The sequence below is a fragment of the Bos indicus x Bos taurus genome, chromosome 29 (genome assembly GCF_003369695.1).
Source record: "Bos indicus x Bos taurus breed Angus x Brahman F1 hybrid chromosome 29, Bos_hybrid_MaternalHap_v2.0, whole genome shotgun sequence".
Classification (NCBI taxonomy): domain Eukaryota; kingdom Metazoa; phylum Chordata; class Mammalia; order Artiodactyla; family Bovidae; genus Bos; species Bos indicus x Bos taurus.
The window spans coordinates 138,973-161,220 of NC_040104.1; the positions used below are offsets into that span (position 1 = coordinate 138,973).

Here is a 22,248-nt window from a genome sequence, read left to right on the forward strand (position 1 = left end):
GTGGCTGTGGCTCTGCTCGCAAGAGCTGTGGGGCCAGAGCAGGCCTGCACCAACCCAGGAGGGTGGCCTGGTCTGAGAGGAGGCAGTGCCTGTGGATGGGGAGAGCCGAGAAGGGGGCCTGGTGGGGGCCCTGGGAGTGGGGATGGAGGGGCCTGGGTGGGGGATGGTGAGGTCACCATTGCTTGTGCTGGGGAGGGGTAGGAAGGCCAGGTTTCAGGCACAGGCTGAATCTGAGTGTCTGGTTGGGCCAGTGGTCCCAGCACAGTCATTTGGGTCAGGCCGGGGTTAGAGAGACAAGGTCTAGACAGGCCCAGAGCCCGGAGCTTCCAGAGGCAGGGGGGCACGTGGGGAAGATGGAGACTGAGGAGGGGGTGCAAAGCCAGCCAGTGGGGCGGGGACAAAGGAAGGCGGGGCTCCAGAGGAGAACCCCGGCCCCACCTCTCCTGGGAGAGGGCGGTCGGGGAGAGAGGAAGGAACCGGCCGCCGGAGAGGGGACCGGTGAAAAAGCCCTGTCAGATCCACCCTGGAGAAGCCTCAGGGCAAAGCTGGAGCTGGGCCTGTCTCTGCTCGGCCTCGCAGGCTGGGCCGCCAGAGAAGCCCGGCCCGCCCTTCGGCCCTCCTCGCGCACGCCCGGGGGTGGGGACGCGCGCCTGGCCCGCCCCGCGCGGCCCGGGGCGGGGACCGCGGGACCTTCCGGTGGCACGGCCGCCGCTGGCTGCTTCTCCTCCTGCCCCTGAGGGGCAGCGCCGCTGGAGCCGAGGGACGCCGCGGGGCTGCGGACCCAGAGACGGGGCCTCTGGCCCGCCTGCCCGTCCCCTTCCCCAGCTGCTGACCACACCCCGCCCTGTACCGACTGGCCTCCCGGAGGGTGAGGCCCGCGGGCTGAGGCTCCGCCCTTCCTGCCAGCAGGACCGGTTCGTGGGGGTGCGGCCCTGAGGTGGGAGCCGGGGCATCCGTGGGTCCCTGGATCAATAGTGGGGGTGGGGGTGAGCGTCTTCTGGCGGAGGGTGTTTCCTGGCCACCCAGGAGGGCACACGCCCCTCCCTCCACCTCTGGGGCCACTAGCCGAGTTCCAAGGAGAGCTTTGGGAGTTCCAGAAAACAGAGGCCCAGCCAATTGTGGGGCCTCTGTCCCCCACTTTTGCAGGCCCCTCCGCCGAGTCACCCTGTCCATGGAGGATGCTGGCGAGGACGCCACCAGATTCACTGCCCGTTCTCTGCCCAGTGACCCCCGGCTCTTGGCCACCGTGACCAACGCATACTTGGGCACACGCGTGTATCATGAGACACTGCATGTGAGCGGTGTGTACAATGGGGCTTTGGGGGATACCCACCGGGCCATTCTGCCCAGTCCCCTCAATGTCCAGCTGGAGGCCCCAGCAGGGACTGGAGAGCAGCTAACCAAGACCTATGTTCTGGACACCAACACAGGTAGCCACTGCCTGCCCTCCGCCCAGCCCTTACCCCGCCCCACCCCCGCCATTTCCAAGCGAGCAGAAGGCCAGAGGTCCCATCCCGGCACCTCCTCACTCAGGATGCCAGCGTCCTGCAAAAGGAGGCTCTGAGCGGCCGCTTTGTGGGGCTTCCAGCCGGCGGGGCTCCCGAACGAGCAGGAGCCTGGCAGCCCCCATGCCGCTGTTGCTTCCCGAACAGGACAGCTGGGGCTTGGAGGTGGCTCCCTCACTGAAGGGAGAGGGGGACTTCACTCCCAGCCCAGAAAGGCCGTTGATTTGGACCTGTCCTCGGTGGCCCCAGGGCGGGTGTGAGAATTGCCCCGTCTTCCTCTCCACCCTTTCCCAGGTTCCTTCGTGCACACCCTGGAGGGCCCAAGCTTCCGCGCCTCCCAGCGCATCTATGCCCACCGCACACTGCCTCATGTCCTGGCCTTCAGTGTGTCCATCACCCGCCTGGCCAAGGGGAGCTGGCCGGTCACAGTGCGGCTGCAGTCAGCCTTCTCCCCAGAAAGCCCAGACCTGGACCTGCATCTGGGTCCTGACTTCCAGGGAGCCCGGTGAGGATGGGCAGGGAGCCGGCTAGGTGGCGGAGGAGAGGCTGGTCCCTGAGACACAGCTGCCCTCTTGCAGGTACCTGTGCGGCCGCACGCTCACCCCCGAGCAGCCTGGGGGCGCGCAGCAGGAGGTGCACATGCTGTGGACACCGGTCCCCCCGGCCTTGACCCTCGGAGAAGGGCAGGAGGATGCGACGTGGGAGTTCCTGACGGTGGTGGGTGGCAGCCAGGCTGAGGCCCAGGCCTGCCTCGCAGAGGCCCTGCAGCTGCAGGCAAGGCACGCTCTCTACACGGCCCACGCCCAGGCCTGGGCCCAGCTCTGGGCAGACTGTGGCCTGGATGTGGAAGGGCCACTGGCCCTGCGCCAGGCCCTGCGTGGCGCCCTCTACTACTTGCTCAGCGCCCTGCCCCAGCCCGGGGCCTCGGGATACGTCTGCCATGGCCTCAGCCCCGGGGGCCTCTCCAATGGGAGCCGTGGGGAGTGCTACTGGGGCCACGTCTTCTGGGACCAGGTGCGCACCACCCCCACCCCCCCTCCACCCGCCAGTCCACGTGCACTGCGGGCCTCTGCTCTGCCCGGTTGGGGCTGCGGCTGGAGAGACACAGGGACGTGACGGGGGGAGGCCTGCTGAGGGCAGCAGAGTCACAGCTGAAGGAGGAGGGGTCAGACCAGAAGGTGCAGAGGCCCAGAGCTACGCAGCTGCAGGACTCCTGGCCCGGGGGAGAGGTACTCCCCTCTGGGGAAGGAGTCACTGTAGAAGGGCCGAGGAGGCCACGCAGACTCTACCTGGGGAAGGGCACAGCCAGCAGTGTGCTCTGGAAACACCCCTGGGGCTGCTGAGGGGAGGGAGGGTGGAGGAAGGTGAGGCAGCCAGGACCAGGTGACCGCGGGGCCCTCCACCCGCTCCCCACACCCAGACTCTGGCCTGAGCCCCAACAGACGCAGTGCCCACCAGGTCTGAGGAGTGTCTTGGTTTGGGGGATGTGGCCATAGGGTTGGCGGGCAGAGCGTCATCGGGGACAGACCTGGGGGCGCACTGGAGGAGGAAGCTGGATGTGGCTGCAGGGAGAGACCAGGGGTTCTTCCATGGCTGTGCTCCAGGACCTCTGGGTGCTCCCGGGTCTCCTGCTGCTCCACCCGGAGGCCGCCAAGGCTCTCCTGCAGTACCGCATCCGGACACTCAGCGGGGCCCTGGACAACGCCCGGAGCCTGGGCTACCAGGTAAGGGGCCCCCAAAGGGCCTGAGGCCCCACACCCCTCTCAGGCCCCCTCGGTGCGTGGGACCCGGACGTCTTGGATCCCTCCCCCAGCCTGTACTGCACAAGTGGGAACAACAGCCCAAGGGGCCCTGCAGGGCTTCCCTCGCTGCCCTGCCCCAGGGCAGGGACACAGTAGATGCCGGGCAGAAGCAAGCTGGCCCACGGCAGGGACACCGTGGGCACTCAGAGCCCGCAGGGCCCCACAGCGGCCCCCACCTCTGTCTGCCCTCCATGGCTGAAGGCTGGCAGCGAAGGGAAAGGAGCGGACTACCCCTGGCCCCCAGGAACACAGTCATCTGCTCCATCCCCCAACCCCCAGGGAGCCAAGTTTGCCTGGGAGAGCGCGGGCTCTGGCCTGGAGGTCTGCCCTGAAGCCATCTACGGGACCCAGGAGATCCACGTCAACGGGGCTGTGGTGCTGGCCTTCCAGCTGTACTACCACACCACCCAGGTGAGGTGTCACTGTGCCCCCCGGGGCGACTCTCCACGCTGCACGACTGCCTGTCTGGGGCTAGTCCTGTGGAGCATCTCGGAGCCAGGCCTTCACTGCTGGGCGCTCAGAGGGCGGGCCTTGACGAGAAATGCAGTCACCGGTGGGAGCTAGAATCACAGGCGTCATGGCCTCTGACGTGCCCCTTCCCCTCAGGACTTGGAGCTCTTCCGAGAGGCTGGTGGCTGGGACGTGGTCAGGGCTGTGGCTGAGTTTTGGTGCAGCCGCGTAGAGTGGAACCCTGAGGAGGAGAAGTACCACCTGAAGGGTGAGAGCGTGGCCGTCGCGGGAGTGTGGGTGACAGGCAAGGGATGTGGAGCGTGGACAGTCACGAGTGGAGGGGCAGGTGGACACGTGTGACCGCCAGCCCCACAGTGGCTACTGGGACAGGGCAGGTCCCTAAGCCCCTCCAAGAAGTACCATCTTGCCCTTCTGTGCCCAGGAGTCATGCCCCCCGATGAGTACCACCCAGGGGTCAACAACTCTGTGTACACCAACGTCTTGGTCCAGAACAGGTCAGACCCCACCCTTCCTCCACTGAGAAGGGGAAGGAGTGTGGTGGCTGCAGCCCGCCTCCCCCTGCCCCCTTCCCCCCACCTCCCCCTGCCCCCTCCCCCCACCTCCCCCTGCCTCACCCCTGCCCCCTCCCCCTGTTCCCTCCCCCACCTCCCCTGCCCCTCCCCCACCTCACCCCTGCCCCCTCCCCCGTTCCCTCCCCCCCGCCTCCCTCTGCCCCTCCCCCTGCTTCACCCCTGCCCCCTCCCCCTGCCCCCACCCCCGCCTCACCCCTGCCCTGCCACCTCTGCTCCTAGCTTGCGCTTTGCTGCTGCCCTGGCCCAGGACCTGGGGCATCCTGTCCCCAACCAGTGGCTGGTGGTGGCTGATAAGATCAAGGTGCCCTTTGACCCGAAACTGAACTTTCACCCTGAGTTTGATGGGTACCGGCCTGGTGAGTGGACTCGCAGCTCTTTCAAGGCCCTTCTGTCCTCCCACAGGACCTTGTGTCCACCTGGACACCCCCTTCCTAACAGAGCAGTCCCCACCCCACCCCCACCCCTTCAGCAGCACCTTGCCCTCCCCCGCCAGGAGAGGAAGTGAAGCAGGCAGATGTTGTGCTCCTGGGGTATCCTGTCCCCTTCCCCCTGAGTCCCCACGTTCGCAGGCAAAACCTGGAGATTTATGAGGCTGTGACGTCCCCCCATGGCCCCGCCATGACCTGGGTAAGGAGACTGCGGGGCGTGGGGTGGTGGTCCTCACAGCACCTTGGCATTGTTCCATTGGCCTCAGTATCCCCTCCCTGTGCTGTGGGCCTCATGCCAGCATGTCCTCTGACCCCAGAGCATGTTTGCGGTGGGCTGGATGGAGCTGAAGGACCCAGGGCGGGCATGGGCCCTCCTGGAGAGGAGCTTCGCCAACGTCACGGAGCCCTTCAAGGTCAGCCTGGCCCCAGCCTGGCCCTCCATGCCCACCGTGCCCAGCCCTGCCCTGACCACCTCGCCCCTGCAGGTGTGGACGGAGAATGCAGACGGGTCGGGTGCTGTGAACTTCCTGACGGGCATGGGGGGCTTCCTGCAGGCGGTGCTCTTCGGGGTCACGGGGTTCAGGTGAGTGCATTGGCAGCGGAGGGTGATTGCCTGCTGCCCCCTGCCCTCCTCACAGAACCTTCCCTTCCCCCCAGGATCACCAGGGCCGGTCTGACTTTCAACCCCATGTGTCCGGTGGGGATCTCTGCAGTGTGTGTCTCTGGCATCTCCTACCAGGGGAGCAGGCTTGACTTCTCCCTCTCTGTGGGCTTCGTGACAGTCGAGGTCACGGCCCAGGCAGGGCCTTGGGCCCCCTCTCTGGAAGCCGAGCTGTGGCCGTCACGTACTCGCCTCCCCCTGCCTCCAGGTAGGCCACCCCCCAGACCCCACCCAAGGCGGCCCCATTGTGTGCCTCGCCCCACGATGCCCCTCTCCCTGCAGGACGGAGAGTCTGTTTTCCCTGCTCAGCGGGTCGGATACAAAGGTCAGGCCTGTAGGCCGCACGCGCTGCCCCACGAACTTCCTGGGAGGCTTTCTAAAGACGTTGAACAGCTGCCCCGAGCCCGCAGGCCCCGCTCTGGGACACCCTTGGGCCCTGAAGCTTCATGAGCCCCTCCCTGCAGATGGCCAGGGTTGCCCCCCCTGGCCACGCCCCCCACGGGTGCCCCCAAGTGGCTGTACCCGCCCCTTCTCAATGCCCTCCTGGACCCCCACCCGCCTCTATATGGCAGCCAGGCTCCCTCTGGCCTGAGTTCAAGCCGCTGCCTCTAGCCGAGCCCCCAGTGACCCCCGTGGACAGGCCGCTTCCCTGCTGCTCAGCCCTGTCTGCTCCCAGGCCCCTCGTGCCCTTCCTGAGGGGCCAGTTCTGCGAAGAAGACTGAGGCAGGTGCAGGCCTCTCTGGGGAGGACCGCGGGGTGCAGGGCGTGGGGAGGACTTAGGACCTGGGCCGCAGCTTCACCACCAGGGACTGTGTGTCACACGCCTGAGCCCAGGCGCTCCTGGACTGCCGGGGGGCCCAGCACCCTCAGTCCTTGGCTTCTCTTGCCTCTGGGCCACTTCGGTCACATCTGATGGTCTCTGTCACATGCCTTCCTCGAGGAAGGAAGGGGTGTGGGGTGTGGAGCAGGGACCTGCTCTCCCCCCGACCAGCGGGAAGGATGGGGCTGCGGTGCTGAGCCTGCCTGGCCTGGGCACGCGGCCTCGGCCGAGGCTCCACCTGCTGTCTGCTCCGGGCCTGAGCCCCCCAGCTGGCACAGCTGACTTGGGCTCTTGGGTCTTCCAGGGTGGGATGGCGTCTGCTGGGGAAGTAAAGCTCGGTCGGTGCCGGGCAAACTGTGTCTGTGGTGAGGAGCCAACGGGCACCCTCCTGAAAGGGAGGCTCTCGTCAAAAGTCAGGCTTCCCTTCCCTTGCTCGTGTGGAACAAGTAAGTGGGTCCCATCACGTCTGCACCTGCCTCCCTCCCCACCCCACCACCACCCCCTGCGGCCTTCGTCTGGCAAACTGCTGCTCTCCGTTCTCAGTGGAGAATTAGCCCAAGTTCTCCCAAAAGCAGAGACCAGCAGGTGAACTGTGATAAACTGAAGCCCCTGAGGAAGAGAGGACAGGGTGGCGGAGGAGCTGGGGTCACCAGGGCCTGCCTGCGTGCGGCTGCAGGGAGCGTGGCCGAGCTACAGACCAGCTTCCTGAGTGCACGTGGCCTCAGAATGGAGGCAGCGCTTGATGGGGCTCCCCCGGGTGCCTACAGGCTCTCATTCAGCTGCTGGCAGTGCAGCAAAGGCCCAGGAGGTCTGCTGGAGCCAAGCATTTTGGCCACGGATGGTCCCCATGAAGCAGACACTTGGCTTTGCAGCCCTGGAGCCAGATGTGGGCACAGGCATTAGGTGGGGCTGGCAGGCGGCCCTTTGTCCACAGGACTGACATAAGCTGACATTTCCCCAGGCGTGTGTGTCAGGCGTGTGTGCCATGCATGTGTGTGTGCACCCACCTGTGCAGGGGAAGGGCAACCCTCTGAGGGGCCTTAACAGGGTGGCAGCCTGGCTGTGTGCTGTCTGGCTGATCCAGTCCACGGCAGCCCACTGTCTGAACTTGACCAGGTCCCTTCCTGAGGCAGGAAGCATTGCTGGTGACTTCATCTGTACCTGGCCTAACTGCACATTCTCTGTCCTCACCTGGGTGTGGGCTGGACACTCTGCTCCCCTCACCGAATGTGGGGAGCAGCAAACCATCCCCTGCTTGGAGACGTGTATGCGACCACACGCAGGCTGACCCCAGCCTCGACCACACGCAGGCTGACCCCAGCCTCGACCACACGCAGGCTGACCCCAGCCTCGACCACACGCAGGCTGACCCCAGCCCCCGGCCTCTGTGTCCAGCATGGGTTGTTCCCTCCCTGGGTCAGACCTGGAGCTTCGTGTTGAAACACCGCCTGCATGCTAGTCTGAGCACTGGCCTTGTCCTTGGTCCAGTGTAGGCCCAGCCCAGGAAGGGGCAGAACTCCTCCAGCCCAGGTCCCTCCGGCACAACCTCTGTCTCGGGCTGGCTCAGAGCAGCACACAGTCGGCACGGGGCTGGGGCACCGCTGGCCTGCAGCTGGGACTCATCACTGCTGGCCTGTGGTAGAGACAGCTGGGCCAGCTGTTGGCTGTCACAGGATGGGGGCTACTCCAGGGGCTCCAAACACAGCAGCTCCACAGAGACCTCCACCCCCAGCCCAGGCCGGGTGGGAAGGGGCCATGGGTGGGGTGCTCGAAGCCCTGAGCCACCCTGTGGTTAAGGCCCCTGCAATTAGCCTGCCCTGTCATTGGCCTGGCCACAGCAAGGCCCCAAGGGCCTCGCCCCAGCCACACAGAGTGTGCGTGTGTGTTTAGCAACCCCCTTCTCTGCATCTGGTAGGGGGTTGCACAGGAAGGTAAAATAGGGAAGTACTTGTGCCAAAGACACTTAGAAATGTCCTCACCCCAAGTGTCTCCTCTCTGTACAGTTGTTGGGGGTGCTCCTGTGCTGTGTGTGTGATGGGCGTGTGCACGGATGGTGGTGTGACTGCGCCTGTCTGCGTGTGTGTCTTTGTCCAGCCCCCCTGATCTAGGAGGGAGGGAACCCACTGCTGGGACGGAGATCAATCAGAATTAAAGGAATGTGAGGTCAGGAGGACAGCGTGACACAAAGAGGGAGGTCAGCACAGGCCCAGCCACAGACAGGAACGTGCAGGGCAAGGACGGATCTCACTGGCCAGGGAGTCCCCTTAACAGGCGTGCACACACACTGACTCGAGGATGGGCACACACGTGGACTCGGAGACTCACCACACATGTTCTGGAAGAGCGGCCACTAAACCACAGCGTGGCAGAGATCAAAAGCCCAAGTTCCCCAACTTCATTCTAAAATACTCAGGCGCCTCCACCCAGAAGCCGCAAGCTGCCTGGTGCCTGCACGGAGGGGACAGTCGGCACAGCCAAGCCAGCGGGACACAGCGGCCCGCCGCGGACGCTGGGGGCAGTCCAGGGGGACTTGGCTGTGGTGGTCCCTAGGGTAGCTCGCCTCGGGAAGACGCCCTCCCCAGCCCCAGCCAGGAACAGTCCCAGAAGGCACTTTCTGGAACCAGGTCTTTTTAATTGAACAGCCGAGGCTGGTGAGTGGGGAGGAAGGAGCTGGCCTGAGGGCCAGGGGTTAGGGAACTGGGGGCATCGAGCTGAGGGGAAGTCCCTGAGGCCCGAGTGAAAGACCTTCAGAGTCAGTGTTAGATGCCCGGGCTAGGGCGGGGGTAGGCCTCAGCCCTGTAGATGGTCAGGGCTCCAGGGGGCTGGGGTAGAGCCCTGGGGTTGGGGTCCCTGGTCAGGACAGGGACAGGGCCCGGCCTGTCAGTCATAGTCGGCGTCATCGAACTTGGTGCTGAAGAAGGCGGCAGAGCCCTTGGCCAGCCGAGACAGGTGCAGGGCGCCGGTCACCAGCAGCACCAGGAGCAGGACCGGCGGCACCAGCGCCCACATCGTGGCCAGGATGTTGTAGCACTTGGCTTTGGAGCCGAGACGCCGGGCTGCCTCCAGATCTCCAGCCACCTTCTGGTCTCGGGCCTGCGGACCAGCAGCAGGGCCAGGTCTCTACAGGTTCGCAGGCACTGCGGGCCCCGCCACCCCCATCCCAGGCAGCCAGAGTCCACACCTTGGGGGACCCATGATGGACCCAAAACCTGGATGGAGGGGAGAGGCCTGAGGGGATACTGTCTGGGCTGGGCTCACTCCCTTCACTGCCCCCAGCTGGACACATGGGCTCGACCTTCCTTGGGGGGCCTTGGGTGGTAAAAGGTTCAGCCTAAGGTGAGGCTGAGGGGAGCCGCTGCACCCTCCCACTCCAGTTAATGGGCCCAGTGGCCATCCCAAGCCAGCATCTACCTTCCACGACTCCCGAGGGTAGGGAGTCCTCATTGGTGCTGGGAGGCCGCCACCACAGGAGCTGAAGCTAGGAAGCTGTGCTAACAGGAGCCCCCACGTGTGAAAAGCCCCATTTGAAAGAAGAGACCCCCTTCGGTAAGGCCTGATCTACCCTGGGTTCTTTGGGACAGACTAGACACCGCCCTTCATTTTTATGAACAGCAGTCAGACTCAGAAGCCCTCGTGGGAGGCAGGCCTCCCCCCACCATCAGGCTGGAAGACACCCAGCAGAGTCCTCCTGCATTCCGGCTTGATAAGCAGCCCCCATGAAATGCTCCTGGGCCCCCACGAAGCCCCCCAGGCCCACCTTGATGGAGTAGGCCAGCGCCAGGAAGCCGAGACAGCACAGGTTCAGGTAGAGGGTGCTGAACACGGACCAGATCAAGTGGTCTCGAGGTGGGGGTCGCGGAGCCCCCAGCGTCAGGGCCGTGTGGGCGTTGCCGTCGGCCTTGCGGGGCGTCGGGGCCCGGGGGTCCTCGCGGGGGTACGACGTGTCCATGGGTTCCAGCGCCGTCTCCTCGCTCGGACTCCTGCTTCGAGGGTGGGCGCCCCGCCGCTTATAGCCCTCGCCGCCGCCCGGCTGATCGCCCGCCGCTAAATATAACGACAAATGACAGCCCGCCGAGCGCCGCCCCGCCCGCGAGCCCACCGCCCGCCCCGCAGGGAGCCCCGCCCCTCGGAGAGCTACCCCCTCACCGGGAAACGCTACCCACAGGCTGGCGGGCGGTGGGGAGCCGCCGGAGCCCCTCCTATCCTGGGGTCCAGCTGGGAAGCCCCCATCGAAGGCGGCCGGCCGAGGCACGCTGTGGCTGCGGTCTGCCCACCAGAGCCCCCTCCCCCGCGGACAAAAGCGGGTGGAGGCGCCGGGTCAGGGCCAATGTGGCTGGGTGGCCGCCTTGGCTTCTGCTGTCCTCGGCAATGCCCAGATCACCGTCTGATCACCCGTGTCCAGCCTTAGGGATATGACAGTCCCCGTGAGTGCCGGTGGAAGGAAGCAGGCCACATCCAGGTGGAACTGGACAGTGCTAAGGAGAAAACGGAGTGTGGAGAGAGAAAGCCGGGGGTGCGCGTGTTGGAGGGCGGGCCTTGACCTGGCCCTGCTGGTGGAAGCTGCAGGGAGCCCTCCTCCCTCATGGCAGGCAGCTGCCTCTCAGGCTGGCTGCTGCTTCCTCCCCAGTCCAGAGCTGTTTGTGGGGGGTGAGCTTTTTATGTCTTAAGCCTGGTTTCATCTCCCTCCAGACGGCCCAGCGGCATCTGTGTGCCTGCGAATCCCATGTATGTCAAGGGCCAGATTGGATGTAAGAGTTGGACTATAAAGAAAGCTGAGCACCAAAGAATTAATACTTTTAAACTGTGATGTTGGAGAAGACTCTTGAGAGTCCCTTGGACTGCAAGGAGATCAAACCAGTCCATCCTAAAGGAAATCAGTCCGAGTATTCATTGGAAGGACTGATGCTGAAGCTAAAACTCCAATACTTTGGCCACTGGATGCAAAGAGCTGACTCATTGGAAAAGACCCTGATGCTGGGAAAGACTGAATGCAGGAAGAGAAGGGGACGACAGAGGATGAGATGGTTGGATGACATCACCGACTCGATGGACATAAGTTTGAGCAAGCTCCAGGAGTTGATGATGGACAGGGAAGCCTGGGGTGCTGCAGTCCATGGGGTCATAGAGTCGGACACGACTGAGTGACTGAACTGACTGAGATTGATGTAACCAAGTGCCCCCTCCGTGGAGGAGGGCTCCTGGGCTCTCCAGCCTGCTCCTCTAAGAGAGACCTCAGGCTCCCAAACCTTCTGTCTGAGTTGGGACTGCTACAGCTAGTGCCCAGACCAGTGACTCATAAATAATAGAAATGCATCTCTCACTTTTCTTAAGGCTTGAAGGTCCAAGATAAGGGTGCCAGCGTGGATGGGCCCTTATTGCAGACAGCCTACTTTCCTCTGCTCCTCACTGGTGGAAGGAGCTGAGGGAGGGATCCACCCTCATGACCTTCTAACCTCCTAATACCATCACTTTAGCATTTCAGTAGGAATTTGGGGGAACACAAGCATTCACTCCACTGTGCCCTCTGCCCAGTCCCCGCCCCTGGCACAGGAGGTGGCCACTGGCCACCTTGCATGATGGTCCTCTTCTGCACACTTTACCTGCCACTGGAAGAGGTGAGCACTGAGACACATCGTCTTCTTTCTCTCGTCAGAGCCAATTTATCCTCTGCCTATAAATCTTTGAGCAGCCCTTCAAGAAGCTGTATCAGATGTGCCTTAATCTTTGTATTACTCATTTCTTAAAGGAATTTTAATCTATTGGGCTTTAATTATACATCCCTCACCCATCCAGCTCCACCCATCCCCTGCCCCTCACACCGAATCTACTTGGTCCCAATTCCAGAATGGGCAGAATCTCAGCGCCACTGAGGCCAAGTCAAGCGCCCTTCCCCTGGATTAGCGCAGCCGCTCTGCATTCCCTCTACAGCAGCCAGAGTGGGCTTGTTACAGCGTGAAGCACATGTTTCCTTCAACTTCTTTGATTCAGGGAATTTGCTTCCAGGTCCACCTTTTATGTTATATTACCTACTTGGAATATCCCTCATAAATGGCCATTCTGTTCTAGGTGGTTTTAGTAGGACTTTGCCATTTTTGTGATATATACAGCTTCTGAGACAGTTCTTAGATATAAAGTAAACAGTTGGCCGGCAGGTGGCGAGCTCCTTTCTTATATCTAATCTGTGGGTTCTGTCTGAGACAAACAAATACCTCAAAAGGACTTGCTGCTGCAATGCAGATTGTGCGTGATTCGTGGTGTACCTCGCTGCTCAGTTTTCTTGGGTTTGATGAGCAATCTGGAGTCAATACAACCAATTCCATAACCAACCTACCCTAACATGTGAGTCCTTAGGTCAGGAGGCCAGTGGTGTAGCAGCTTTTAAATGCTTAATCTGCACTACCAGTTTTTGCTGCTTGTCTTTCTAACTTGTAAATTCTGCATTCCCAGTAGGACTTGCATGAGACCCACTCCAGCTTAAACTGGAAGTAACTCATTTCAAGATCCAGTTCGGTTTTTAAATGAGACCCAGCCCGACTCCGGATGGTAAACACCAACAGTTCCTAACGTGGAGTCTGAGGACTGGGAGAGGGTTGGACCAGCAGAACTCCACACGTGAATAGTGCAGCAGGGGGCCCCACACCGACCGGAAACTGTGCGTTGGGACTCACAGTTCCCACATAGGTGCTGAGACAGATTTGGGGGGCTGGGGTTTTACATCCAAAATAGGGAACTCTGAAAACTGCGGCTTGGGGGACCCTCCCAGTGAGAGATTGGTTGCCCAGTGCAACCAAGGCAAGGCTGTGGGTGCCCAAGGGGTGGGGATGGGGGGTCTCTGTCTCCATTGTCCCAAGACGTCCTCCTTCCCAGCCTCCTTAGAAAAGTTATATCCTTCACACTCAGATAAATTCAGATCTCGAATCTGGTCCAGATAACAGAAAGGCGCTGAAAGGACACTGCCCCCTGCTGGGTGAGTGGCCAGCGAAGGGGCTAGAGCGGAGGGAGGGCGAGCCCCGGGGCTCCTGGGGAGGCTGAGAGTCTGGGAGGAAGAGATGGAGGCCCAGGACGGGGGGCCCACCGGGCACTGGCCTGCTCAGGCCCCAGGGGATGGGCGGAAAGGACGGGCACTGCAGTCCAGCAGGGGGGCCCCTGAGTCACGGCCCCTGGCTGTCACCTGGACCCTCACCACCTCTTCTCCCCTAGTCTAGGGACCGGAAGATGGTGGCCAATACCACCGGGGCCCAGAGCCATGCCCCACCCCCAGTGCCTGGACATCTGCACCCTGGGCCTGGGCCTCCTGACCATCAGGCTGATTGTTCTTGTGTGTGCAGACCTGACCACCACCAGAGGACTTTATAGTTTGTGCAGGATAGCAGAGGCTATTGCCCATGACAGGCACCCCACGAGCTCCCCTGTCCACTGCTGGTCTGCACCTGGGGCTATGGCCCTGCCCTTGTCCCCACCCTTTTATAAAGCAGTTTATACCTGAATATTTGTTGGAAGGACTGATGCTGAAGCTGAAGCTCTAATACTTTGGCCACCTAATGTAAAGAGCCGATTCATTGGAAAAGACCCAGATGCTGTGAAAGATTGAGCGCAGGAGGAGAAGGGGGCAATAGAGGATGAGATGGTTGGATGGCATCACTGACTCAATAGCCATGAGTTTGAGGGAGATAGTGAAGGACAGGGAAGTCTGGCGTGCTGCAGTTCATGGGGTCGCAGAGAGTTGGACATGACTTGGGAACTAAACAATACCTGTCAACAATTGAATTCAACATGCGTGCTAAGTCACTTTAGGTGTGTCTGACTCTGTGCGACCCTATGGAACTAGCATCACCTGGGAATGCTCTCTTCTTACCTAGAGCAGACAGGAGGCTCCTTCCCCCAGGATCCTGCTGGCCAAATGCTCCACCCTTGGGAACTTCAGCTACGCACAGGGCTGGCAGAGCAGCCAAGGAGAGAAAGGCTTTTATGCTCAGTGGCTCAGTCATGTCCAGCTGTCTGTGACTGCATGGACTCTAGCCCACCATGCTTCTCTGTCCATGGGATGCTCCAGGCAAAAGTACTGGAGTGGGTTGCCATTTCATCCTCCAGGAGATCTTCCCGACTGGGATCAAACTCTCGTCTCCTGCATTGGCAGGCAGATTCTTTACCACCAAGCCACAGAGGAAGCCCCAGAATGGTAGCAAATCTGAAATTTGTTTTGAAAACTCAACATGGCTAATTATAGGGCTTCCCTGGTGGCTCAAGATGGCTCAAGGAGACCTGGGTTCGATCCCTGGGTCAGGAAGATCCCCTGAAGAAGATAATGGCAACCCACTCCAGTATGCTTGCCTGGAGAATTCCATGGACAGAGGAGCCTGGCGGGTTGCAGCCCATGGGGTCACAAAGAATTGGACATGACTGAGTGACTAACACCTTGACTTTGATGGCTAAACTATATGACCCAAAACATTTAACCTACTCCTGTGTATCATATTCATGTTCCAAATACAACTTAATCCTATCCAGCATTGGAATTGGCACATGTCAGTTCTACTGCAAGACAGATGGGAGACAGTAAAATGACAATGAAATCATATTAAAGAGACGGAAAATAACTGAATATCTAGATATAGTCAGAATCTCTTTTCTAAAGTCCTAGAAGAAAGTTTTACTGTTCTGCCTGATTTTCTCTAATGGGTCTAGGCATTGCGATGCCATCTCACTTTGGATGTAACTGTGAAGTAATCTATTAACTGCACCTACAAAAAACAGGAAACAAACAGAGATCATTCTGTCATTTTTGAGATTGCATCCAAGTACTGCATTTCGGACTCTTGTTGACCATGATGGCCACTCCATTTCTTCTAAGGGATTCCTGCCCACAGTAGTAGATATAATGGTCATCTGAGTTAAATTCCCCCATTCCAGCCCATCTTAGTTCGCTGATTCCTAGAATGTCAACGTTCACTCTTGCCATCTCTTGTTTGACCACTTCCAATTTGCTTGATTCATGGACCTAACATTCCAGGTTCCTATGCAATATTGCTCTTTACAGCGTCAGACCTTGCTTCTACCACCAGTCACATCCACAACTGGGTATTGTTTTTGCTTTGGCTCCATCCCTTCATTCTTTCTGCAGCTATTTCTCCACTGAGCTCCAGTAACATATTAGGCACCTATCGACCTGGGGAGTTCATCTTTCAGTGTCCTATCTTTTTGCCTTTTTGTACCGTTCATGGGGTTCTCAAGGCAAGAATACTGAAGTGGTTTGCCATTCCCTTCTCCAGTGGACCACATCTGTCAGACCTCTCCACCATGACCCGTCTGTCTTGGGTGGCCCCACACGGCAGGGCTTAGTTTCATTGAGTTAGACAAGCTGTGGTCCATGTGACAGATTGGCTAGTTGTCTGTGATTGTGGTTTTCAGTCTGTCTGCCCCCTGATCCCCTCTCTGTTTGTTTCCAAGGCAAACCATTCAATATCACAGTAATCCAAGTCTATGCCCTGACCAGTAATGCTGAAGAAGCTGAAGTTGAACGGTTCTATGAAGACCTACAAGACCTTTTAGAACTAACACCCAAAAAAGATGTCCTTTTCATTATAGGGGACTGGAATGCAAAAGTAGGAAGTCAGGAAACACCTGGAGTAACAGGCAAATTTGGCCTTGGAGTACAAAATGAAGCAGGGCAAAGGCTAATAGAGTTTTCCCAAGAGAACACACTGGTCATAGCAAACATCTTCCTCCAACAACACAAGAGAAGACTCTACACGTGGACATCACCAGATGGTCAACACCGAAATCAGATTGATTATGTTCTTTGCAGCCAAAGATGGAGACGCTCTATACAGTCAGCAAAAACAAGACCAGGAGCTGACTGTGGCTCAGATCATGAACTCCTTATTGCCAAATTCAGACTTAAATTGAAGAAAGTAGGGAAAAACCACTAGACCATTCAGGTATGACCTAAATCAAATCCCTTATGATTTATACAGTGGGAATGAGAAATAGATTTAAGGGACTAGATTTGATAGACAGAGTGCCTGATGAACTATGGACGGAGGTTCATGACATTGTACAGGAGACAAGGATCAAGACCATCCCCATGGAAAAGAAATGCGAAAAGGCAAAATGGCTGTCTGGGGAGGCCTTACAAATAGCTGCGAAAAGAAAAGAAGTGAAAAGCAAAGGAGAAAAGAAAAGATATTCCCATCTGAATGCAGAGTTCCAAAGAATAGCAAGGAGAGATTAAAAAGCCTTCCTCAGTGATCAATGCAAAGAAATAGAGGAAAACAACAGAATGGGAAAGACTAGAGATACCAAGGGAACACTTCATGCAAAGATGGGCACAATAAAGGACAGAAATGGTATGGACCTAACAGAAGCAGAAGATTTTAAGAAGAGATGGCAAGAATACACAGAAGAACTGTACAAAAAAGATCTTCACGACCCAGATAATCACGATGGTGTGATCACTCACCTAAAGCTAGACATCCTGGAAGGTGAAGTCAAGTGGGCCTTAGAAAGCATCACTACGAACAAAGCTAGTGGAGGTGATGGAATTCCAGTTGAGGTATTTCAAATCCTGAAAGATGGTGCTATGAAAGTTCTCCACTCAATATGCCAGCAAATTTGGAAAACTCAGCAGTGGCCACAGGACTGGAAAAGGTCAATTTTCATTCCAATCCCAAAGAAAGGCAATGCCAAAGAATGCTCAAACTACCGCACAGTTGCACTCATCTCACAGGCTAGTAAAGTAATGCTCAAAATTCTCCAAGCCAGGCTTCAGCAATACGTGAACCGTGAACTTCAGATGTTGAAGTTGGTTTTAAAAAGGCAGAGGAACCAGAGATCAAATTGCCAACATCTGCTGGATCATCGAAAAAACAAGAGTGTTCCAGAAAAAACATCTGCTTTATTGACTATGCCAAAGCCTTTGACTGTGTGGATCACAATAAACTGTGGAAGATTCTGAAAGAGATGGGAATACCAGACCACCTGACCTGCCTCTTGAGAAACCTGTATGCAGGTCAGGAAGCAACAGTTAGAACTGGACATGGAACAACAGACTGGTTCCAAATAGGAAAAGGAGTTCGTCAAGGCTGTATATTGTCACCCTGCTTATTTAACTTCTATGCAGAGTACATCATGAGAAACGCTGGTCTGGCAGAAGCACAAGCTGAAATAAAGATTTCCAGGAGAAATATCAATAACCTCAGATATGCAGATAACACCACCCTTATGGCAGAAAGTGAAAAGGAACTAAAAAGCCTCTTGATGAAAATGAAGGAGGAGAGTAGGAAAGTTGGCTTAAAGCTCAACATTGAGAAAACTAAGATCATGGCTTCTGGTCCCATCACTTCATGGGAAATAAATGGGGAAACAGTGGAAACAATGTCAGACTTTATTTTTGGGGGGCTCCAAAATCACTGCAGATGGTGATTGCAGCCATGAAATTAAAAAATGCTTACTCCTTGGAAGGAAAGTTATGACCAACCTAGATAGCATATTTAAAAGCAGAGACATTACTTTGCAAACAAAGGTCCGTCTAGTCAAGGCTATGGTTTTTCCTGTGGTCATGTATGGATGTGAGAGTTGGACTGTGAAGAAGGCTGAGCGCCAAAGAATTGATGCTTTTGAACCGTGGTGTTGGGGAAGACTCTTGAGAGTCCCTTGGACTGCAATGAGATCCAACCAGTCCATTCTGAGGGAGATCAGCCCTGGGATTTCTTTGGAAGGAATGATGCTAAAGCTGAAACTCCAGTACTTTGGCCACCTCATGTGAAGAGTTGACTCATTGGAAAAGACTCTGATGCTGGGAGGGATTGGGGGCAGAAGGAGAAGGGGAAGACAGAGGATGAGATGGCTGGATGGCATCACTGACTCGATGGACGTGAGTCTGAGTGAACTCCGGGAGTTGGTGATGGACAGGGAGGCCTGGTGTGCTGCGATTCATGGGGTTACGAAGAGTCGGACACGACTGAGCGATTGAGGTGAACTGAACACAAAACTGGAAAACACTGTCTATAAAGAGGACTCTAAACGTGGACTTGTGATGTGCAGTATGTTTTTTCTTGCTTCATCCCTGCCAGAAAGATGAAAGTGAATCTCTAATTATGGCAAAATGTAGCTTCCCTCATGGAGAAGGCAATGGCACCCCACTCCAGTACTCTTGCCTGGAAAATCCCATGGACAGAGGAGCCTGGTAGGCTGCAGTCCATGGGGTCGCTAAGAGTCGGACACAACTCAGTGGCTTCACTTTCACTTCTCACTTTCATGCATTGGAGAAGGAAATGGCAACCCACTCCAGTGTTCTTGCCTGGAGAATCCCAGGGACAGGGGAGGCTGGTGGGCTGCCGTCTATGGGGTCGCACAGAATCAGACAGGACTGAAGTGACTTAGCAACAGCAGCAGCTTTCCTTATCAGCCACACACCCTTGGGCTGACATTCAGACTAAAGAATTCTTCACATCATATGAAATTGGAGTAATAGCTATAAAATATATCAAACACCGAAAGCTGCCTAAAACACTGTTGTTTATTCTGAATGAGAAGGAACAGTGTAAAAATCAATTGTTACCAAACTTACCTAGAGGGGTCTTTAAAATAAGTCAAATGAGTACTATTCACCCTTCAGAAGGAAGGGAATTCATGCTACATTGTGGATGGACCTTGAGGACATGATGCTCAGTGGAATAAGCCAGTCACCAAACAACATACCCTGTCTGACTCCACTCAAAAAAGGACCTTGCAGGTGTCAGATTCACTGACACAGGAAGTAGACGGTGGGGCAGGGGCTGCAGGAGGGCAGTGGAGGGGAGTGAGTGTTTCCGGGGACGGCGTGTCCCTTTGGGAGGGTGGGCAAGTCGTGGAGGCGGATGGAGCTGGTGGCTGCACCACAGTGTGGATATGCTAATGCCCCTGAGCTGCACTTGGGCATGGCTAAGACGGTAAATGTTATGTGTGTTTTACCACAGTTAAGAAAAAGACAAAGTCTCATGTCAATAATCTGATTAATGATTAGCTCAAGTGTTCTCCCCAGGTTGGAAACCAGGCCTCTGTTTAGCCGGAAGGGCTGCCGGCAGGACCTTGGCAGTAGCATGCCACCCGGGCAGAATTGGGGCCATAAAGTCATAGTGAAGCCTCAGGCATCTGTTCCACCCAACAAGGTCCCAGACAATCCAACCAATTTAGAAACAACAGGAAATAGAAAGTATGAGAAATAAAAACTAACCCAGAATGGGAGTGCCCACTGAAATCCACTGGCATCTCAGACTATAAAACAGGAAACTTGTTTCTCAACCTTTCCCTCTACATTCAGCACATCGATCTCCCTACACAAGACATGCTCAAGGAGGAGAACGAGATGGCCGTGCTGGGGGCGCCCCAGAGCCAGGCGCCCGTGACGACCACGGTGATCAACATCCCCAGGGAGAACTCCGTGCCCGACCACATCGTGTGGTCCCTGTTCAACACCGTCTTCCTGAACTGGTGCTGCCTGGGCTTCGTGGCATTCGCCTACTCTGTGAAGGTGGGTGGGCACCCGGGGCGTCTCCACGGAAGTGTGTGTGAGCCTGGAGAGGCCCTGCCCAGACGGCACGTGCATGGGGAGCCCCCGTGTGTACGGGTCTGTGTGCACGCTCTTTCGTGTGTGTGTTGTGTGTGTGTGAGAGTGTGGCCTGGGGGATGGTTCCCAGGGAGACTCATGGCGAGGCTGCCTGGGTTCACATGGGGTGGAGCTGGGGGTCTGTGTCTCTCGCACCCCAAGACGGCCTCCTTCCCAGCCTCATCAGGGAAGGCGCAGCCTTCACACTCAGCTTCAGAACACGAGTCTGGTCTGGAAACGAGGAAGGTGCTGCAAGGACCCTGACCCCTGGTGTGTGAGTGGCCGGTGAAGGGGCCTGAGAGGACGGGAGGCTGAGCCCTGGGGCTCCTGGAGAGGCTGACTCTCTGTGAGGACGCAGACAGAGGCCCCAAGAGGGGACGGTATCACCGGCCACTGTCCTGTCCAGACTCCAGGGAACGGGCCATCGGGTGACTGGGAGCAGCAGGGGAGGGCCTGAGCCACAGCGCCCGGCGGTCACCTGGACCCTCACCACCTCTCCTCCTCCAGTCTAGGGACCGGAAGATGGTCGGCGACATCACTGGGGCCCAGAGCTACGCCTCTACCGCCAAGTGCCTGAACATCTGGGCCCTGGTCCTGGGCATCTTTCTGACCATTGGATCGATCGTTCTTCTCATTTTTGTCTACATGGCAGCCTACGAGACGGCTTTGCGGATCAGTGGACATGGAGGCCACTAGCCGCTGTCCATGGAGGCGGTCCAGGGCCTCCGCCTTCCTTGGTGGCTTTGCCCCCAAGCCATAGGCAGCAGTTTATAGACACAGATTGTCAACCACTGAATCAATAAAGCACCCTTGTCTGTGAAGCTGCTGTGATGTCTCCTGCGGAGGGGACACTGCTATGACCCTGGCGGCCTCTGGGGAGCCCACAGCAGTCAGCTGCGGGCTGACTGAGAGGGCCAGAACAGAGCTGGTGACCCCACCGCAGTCAACAGGAACCCCCAGAGGAAAGACCCCTTCGTCCCCTCAAAACCAGCGGGCCCTGCTGGGTGGAAGAGTCTCGCAGACACTGGGGACCTGGGACATTGTTGTGAGCCTGGGATGCAGACGGGGAGATGGGGCCGCTCCTAGCCCAATGCGAAGAGACACCCGGGCAGGTATTCCTGTCTCTGACGCCCCAGGGGGAGTGGGTGGGGGGCCGCACCCCAGCTGCTGAGCCACTGTGCCCTGCACAGGGTGTCTGGGGTGTCACCCCGAGAGGCTGGAGGAGTCCCGGCAGCCACAGGCTGCGCTGGGAAGTGACCCCGTCCACACGCCCTTTGGGGACCCAGGCTCTCCTGGGCTCACTCAGGGCCCAGGGCCAGTCCTGTCCAGCTCTCACTGAAGTCAGCAGCTCTTCACAGTGGGTTCCCCTCCTCCTGGCACTCAGAGGAGATGGACGCCCCATCCCCACTGGGCCCTACTTGGATCCTCCCTGGAGGACGGTGGCTCAGATGAGGTTGCCCACTCTCTCTTGGGTCCCACATGAGAGCAGGAGGGCTCAGCCTCAGGGACGCTGAGTCCTGCGGAAGGAGAGGCTGGCAGACTGCCTCTCTGAGTCCAGGAAGGACTGTCTCCCAGGCAGGGACGGGGGGACAGATGTGTGACCCTGACCCCTGGCCTGTTAACCCCAACCCCGGCAGGCCCTAGGGGGTCCCCACATCCTCTCAGGCAGGCAGCAGTAGCGAGGGCTGCTGGCACTGAGTGTAGCCCGCCTGAGCTTCACCGATTTGCGGTGAGGGTCCTGCTAGGTGGGAGCCCCCGTGCAGGCCGCAAAGGCCCGTGTCCCGGACCTTCTGAAAATCACAGGAGGCCCGAGGCATCAGGCAGAGGAAACCGAGGGCCCTTCCCTCGACGGCCCCGGGTGCTGACGGCCGGGCCGTGAGCAGCTGTGGTCCTCGGAGCCACGGCCCGGCCTGGTTCCCAGCGGACGGTCCCGTGTCCCCTGTCAGCTGTGGGTGACCTGGGCTGGGGTGAGTTGGGGGAGCGGAGGACAGAGCGGGAGGTGGGAGCCCTGGGCCAGGGTGACGTGGGGGTCGGCAGCGGGGCAGGAGCCCGTGGGGAGAAGGCTCTGCCTCTGCTTTGCCTGGACTGGGCCTCGAGGAATTCAGAAGGCACGGCTCTTCAAGACACCGGGTTTGGTCCCAGCTGGGGGAGGGCAGAGCAGGGCAGATGAGTCCCGGGTGGGGGTGGGCAGGCGGGCTGGTGTGCCCCTGGCCTCGCCCCTGGCTCCCTTCCTGTCGCTGCTGGTGCGGGAAGATTCTGCCTCCCCAGCCCACCCAGTGGGATCTGCGCGCTGGACAGCGCCCCTGCCGACTCCAGGGCTTTGCGGGCCACTGGCTCTTCCCACCCTGGAGGCAGTCCTTCTCGACCCCGAGGGACGTGCCTGCCAGCCGTCCCTCCTCCAGGA

The 22,248-nt window shown here is 58.5% G+C and overlaps 3 protein-coding genes across 6 annotated transcripts; 2 read left to right on the top strand and 1 right to left on the bottom strand.

Annotated features, from left to right (window-relative positions):
- The first annotated feature begins 656 nt into the window (after nucleotides 1–656).
- Nucleotides 657–8,237, top strand: PGGHG (protein-glucosylgalactosylhydroxylysine glucosidase). Of its 2 annotated transcripts, none has more exons than XM_027531366.1 (14): nucleotides 657–914; nucleotides 1,147–1,430; nucleotides 1,800–2,010; nucleotides 2,084–2,519; nucleotides 3,002–3,229; nucleotides 3,587–3,718; nucleotides 3,914–4,025; nucleotides 4,200–4,272; nucleotides 4,570–4,706; nucleotides 4,844–4,977; nucleotides 5,096–5,191; nucleotides 5,264–5,361; nucleotides 5,436–5,647; nucleotides 5,722–8,237. In XM_027531366.1, exons 2-14 carry the CDS (start codon nucleotides 1,172–1,174, stop codon nucleotides 5,775–5,777), a joined length of 2,184 nt encoding a protein of 727 aa, XP_027387167.1. In that variant the 5' UTR covers nucleotides 657–914; nucleotides 1,147–1,171; the 3' UTR covers nucleotides 5,778–8,237. The 2 variants fall into 2 exon arrangements, with proteins under 2 accessions (XP_027387167.1, XP_027387168.1); XM_027531367.1 differs by having other exon boundaries at nucleotides 658–914; nucleotides 3,110–3,229.
- Nucleotides 5,777–20,665, top strand: LOC113885758 (interferon-induced transmembrane protein 1-like). Of its 2 annotated transcripts, none has more exons than XM_027531368.1 (3): nucleotides 5,777–10,064; nucleotides 19,560–19,769; nucleotides 20,352–20,665. In XM_027531368.1, exons 1-3 carry the CDS (start codon nucleotides 9,864–9,866, stop codon nucleotides 20,538–20,540), a joined length of 600 nt encoding a protein of 199 aa, XP_027387169.1. In that variant the 5' UTR covers nucleotides 5,777–9,863; the 3' UTR covers nucleotides 20,541–20,665. The 2 variants fall into 2 exon arrangements, with proteins under 2 accessions (XP_027387169.1, XP_027387170.1); XM_027531369.1 differs by lacking the exon at nucleotides 5,777–10,064 and adding an exon at nucleotides 19,102–19,188.
- On the bottom strand, nucleotides 8,871–10,765 carry IFITM5 (interferon induced transmembrane protein 5). Of its 2 annotated transcripts, none has more exons than XM_027531370.1 (3): nucleotides 10,423–10,765; nucleotides 10,017–10,303; nucleotides 8,871–9,352 (listed from the first exon to the last, which is right to left on the bottom strand). In XM_027531370.1, the coding sequence occupies exons 1-3, from the start codon at nucleotides 10,487–10,489 to the stop codon at nucleotides 9,140–9,142; spliced, it is 567 nt and encodes a 188-aa protein (XP_027387171.1). In that variant the 5' UTR covers nucleotides 10,490–10,765; the 3' UTR covers nucleotides 8,871–9,139. The 2 variants fall into 2 exon arrangements, with proteins under 2 accessions (XP_027387171.1, XP_027387172.1); XM_027531371.1 differs by having other exon boundaries at nucleotides 10,419–10,765.
- Nucleotides 20,666–22,248: the final 1,583 nt, after the last annotated feature.

Coding starts and splice junctions, on each gene's coding strand:
- LOC113885758 (XM_027531368.1), top strand. CDS start 9,864: ATGAACAGCAGTCAGACTCAGAAGCCCTCGTGGGAGGCAGGCCTCCCC. Junction 10,065..19,559: donor CCGAGACAGCACAGGTTCAG/GTAGAGGGTGCT, acceptor CTCTACATTCAG/CACATCGATCTCCCTACACA. Junction 19,770..20,351: donor CATTCGCCTACTCTGTGAAG/GTGGGTGGGCAC, acceptor CTCCTCCTCCAG/TCTAGGGACCGGAAGATGGT.
- PGGHG (XM_027531366.1), top strand. CDS start 1,172: ATGGAGGATGCTGGCGAGGACGCCACCAGATTCACTGCCCGTTCTCTG. Junction 2,011..2,083: donor CCTGACTTCCAGGGAGCCCG/GTGAGGATGGGC, acceptor GCCCTCTTGCAG/GTACCTGTGCGGCCGCACGC. Junction 4,026..4,199: donor GGAGAAGTACCACCTGAAGG/GTGAGAGCGTGG, acceptor TTCTGTGCCCAG/GAGTCATGCCCCCCGATGAG.
- IFITM5 (XM_027531370.1), bottom strand. CDS start 10,489: ATGGGGGCTTCCCAGCTGGACCCCAGGATAGGAGGGGCTCCGGCGGCT. Junction 10,304..10,422: donor TCCCCACCGCCCGCCAGCCT/GTGGGTAGCGTT, acceptor CGTTATATTTAG/CGGCGGGCGATCAGCCGGGC. Junction 9,353..10,016: donor CGCTGGCCTACTCCATCAAG/GTGGGCCTGGGG, acceptor GCTGGTCCGCAG/GCCCGAGACCAGAAGGTGGC.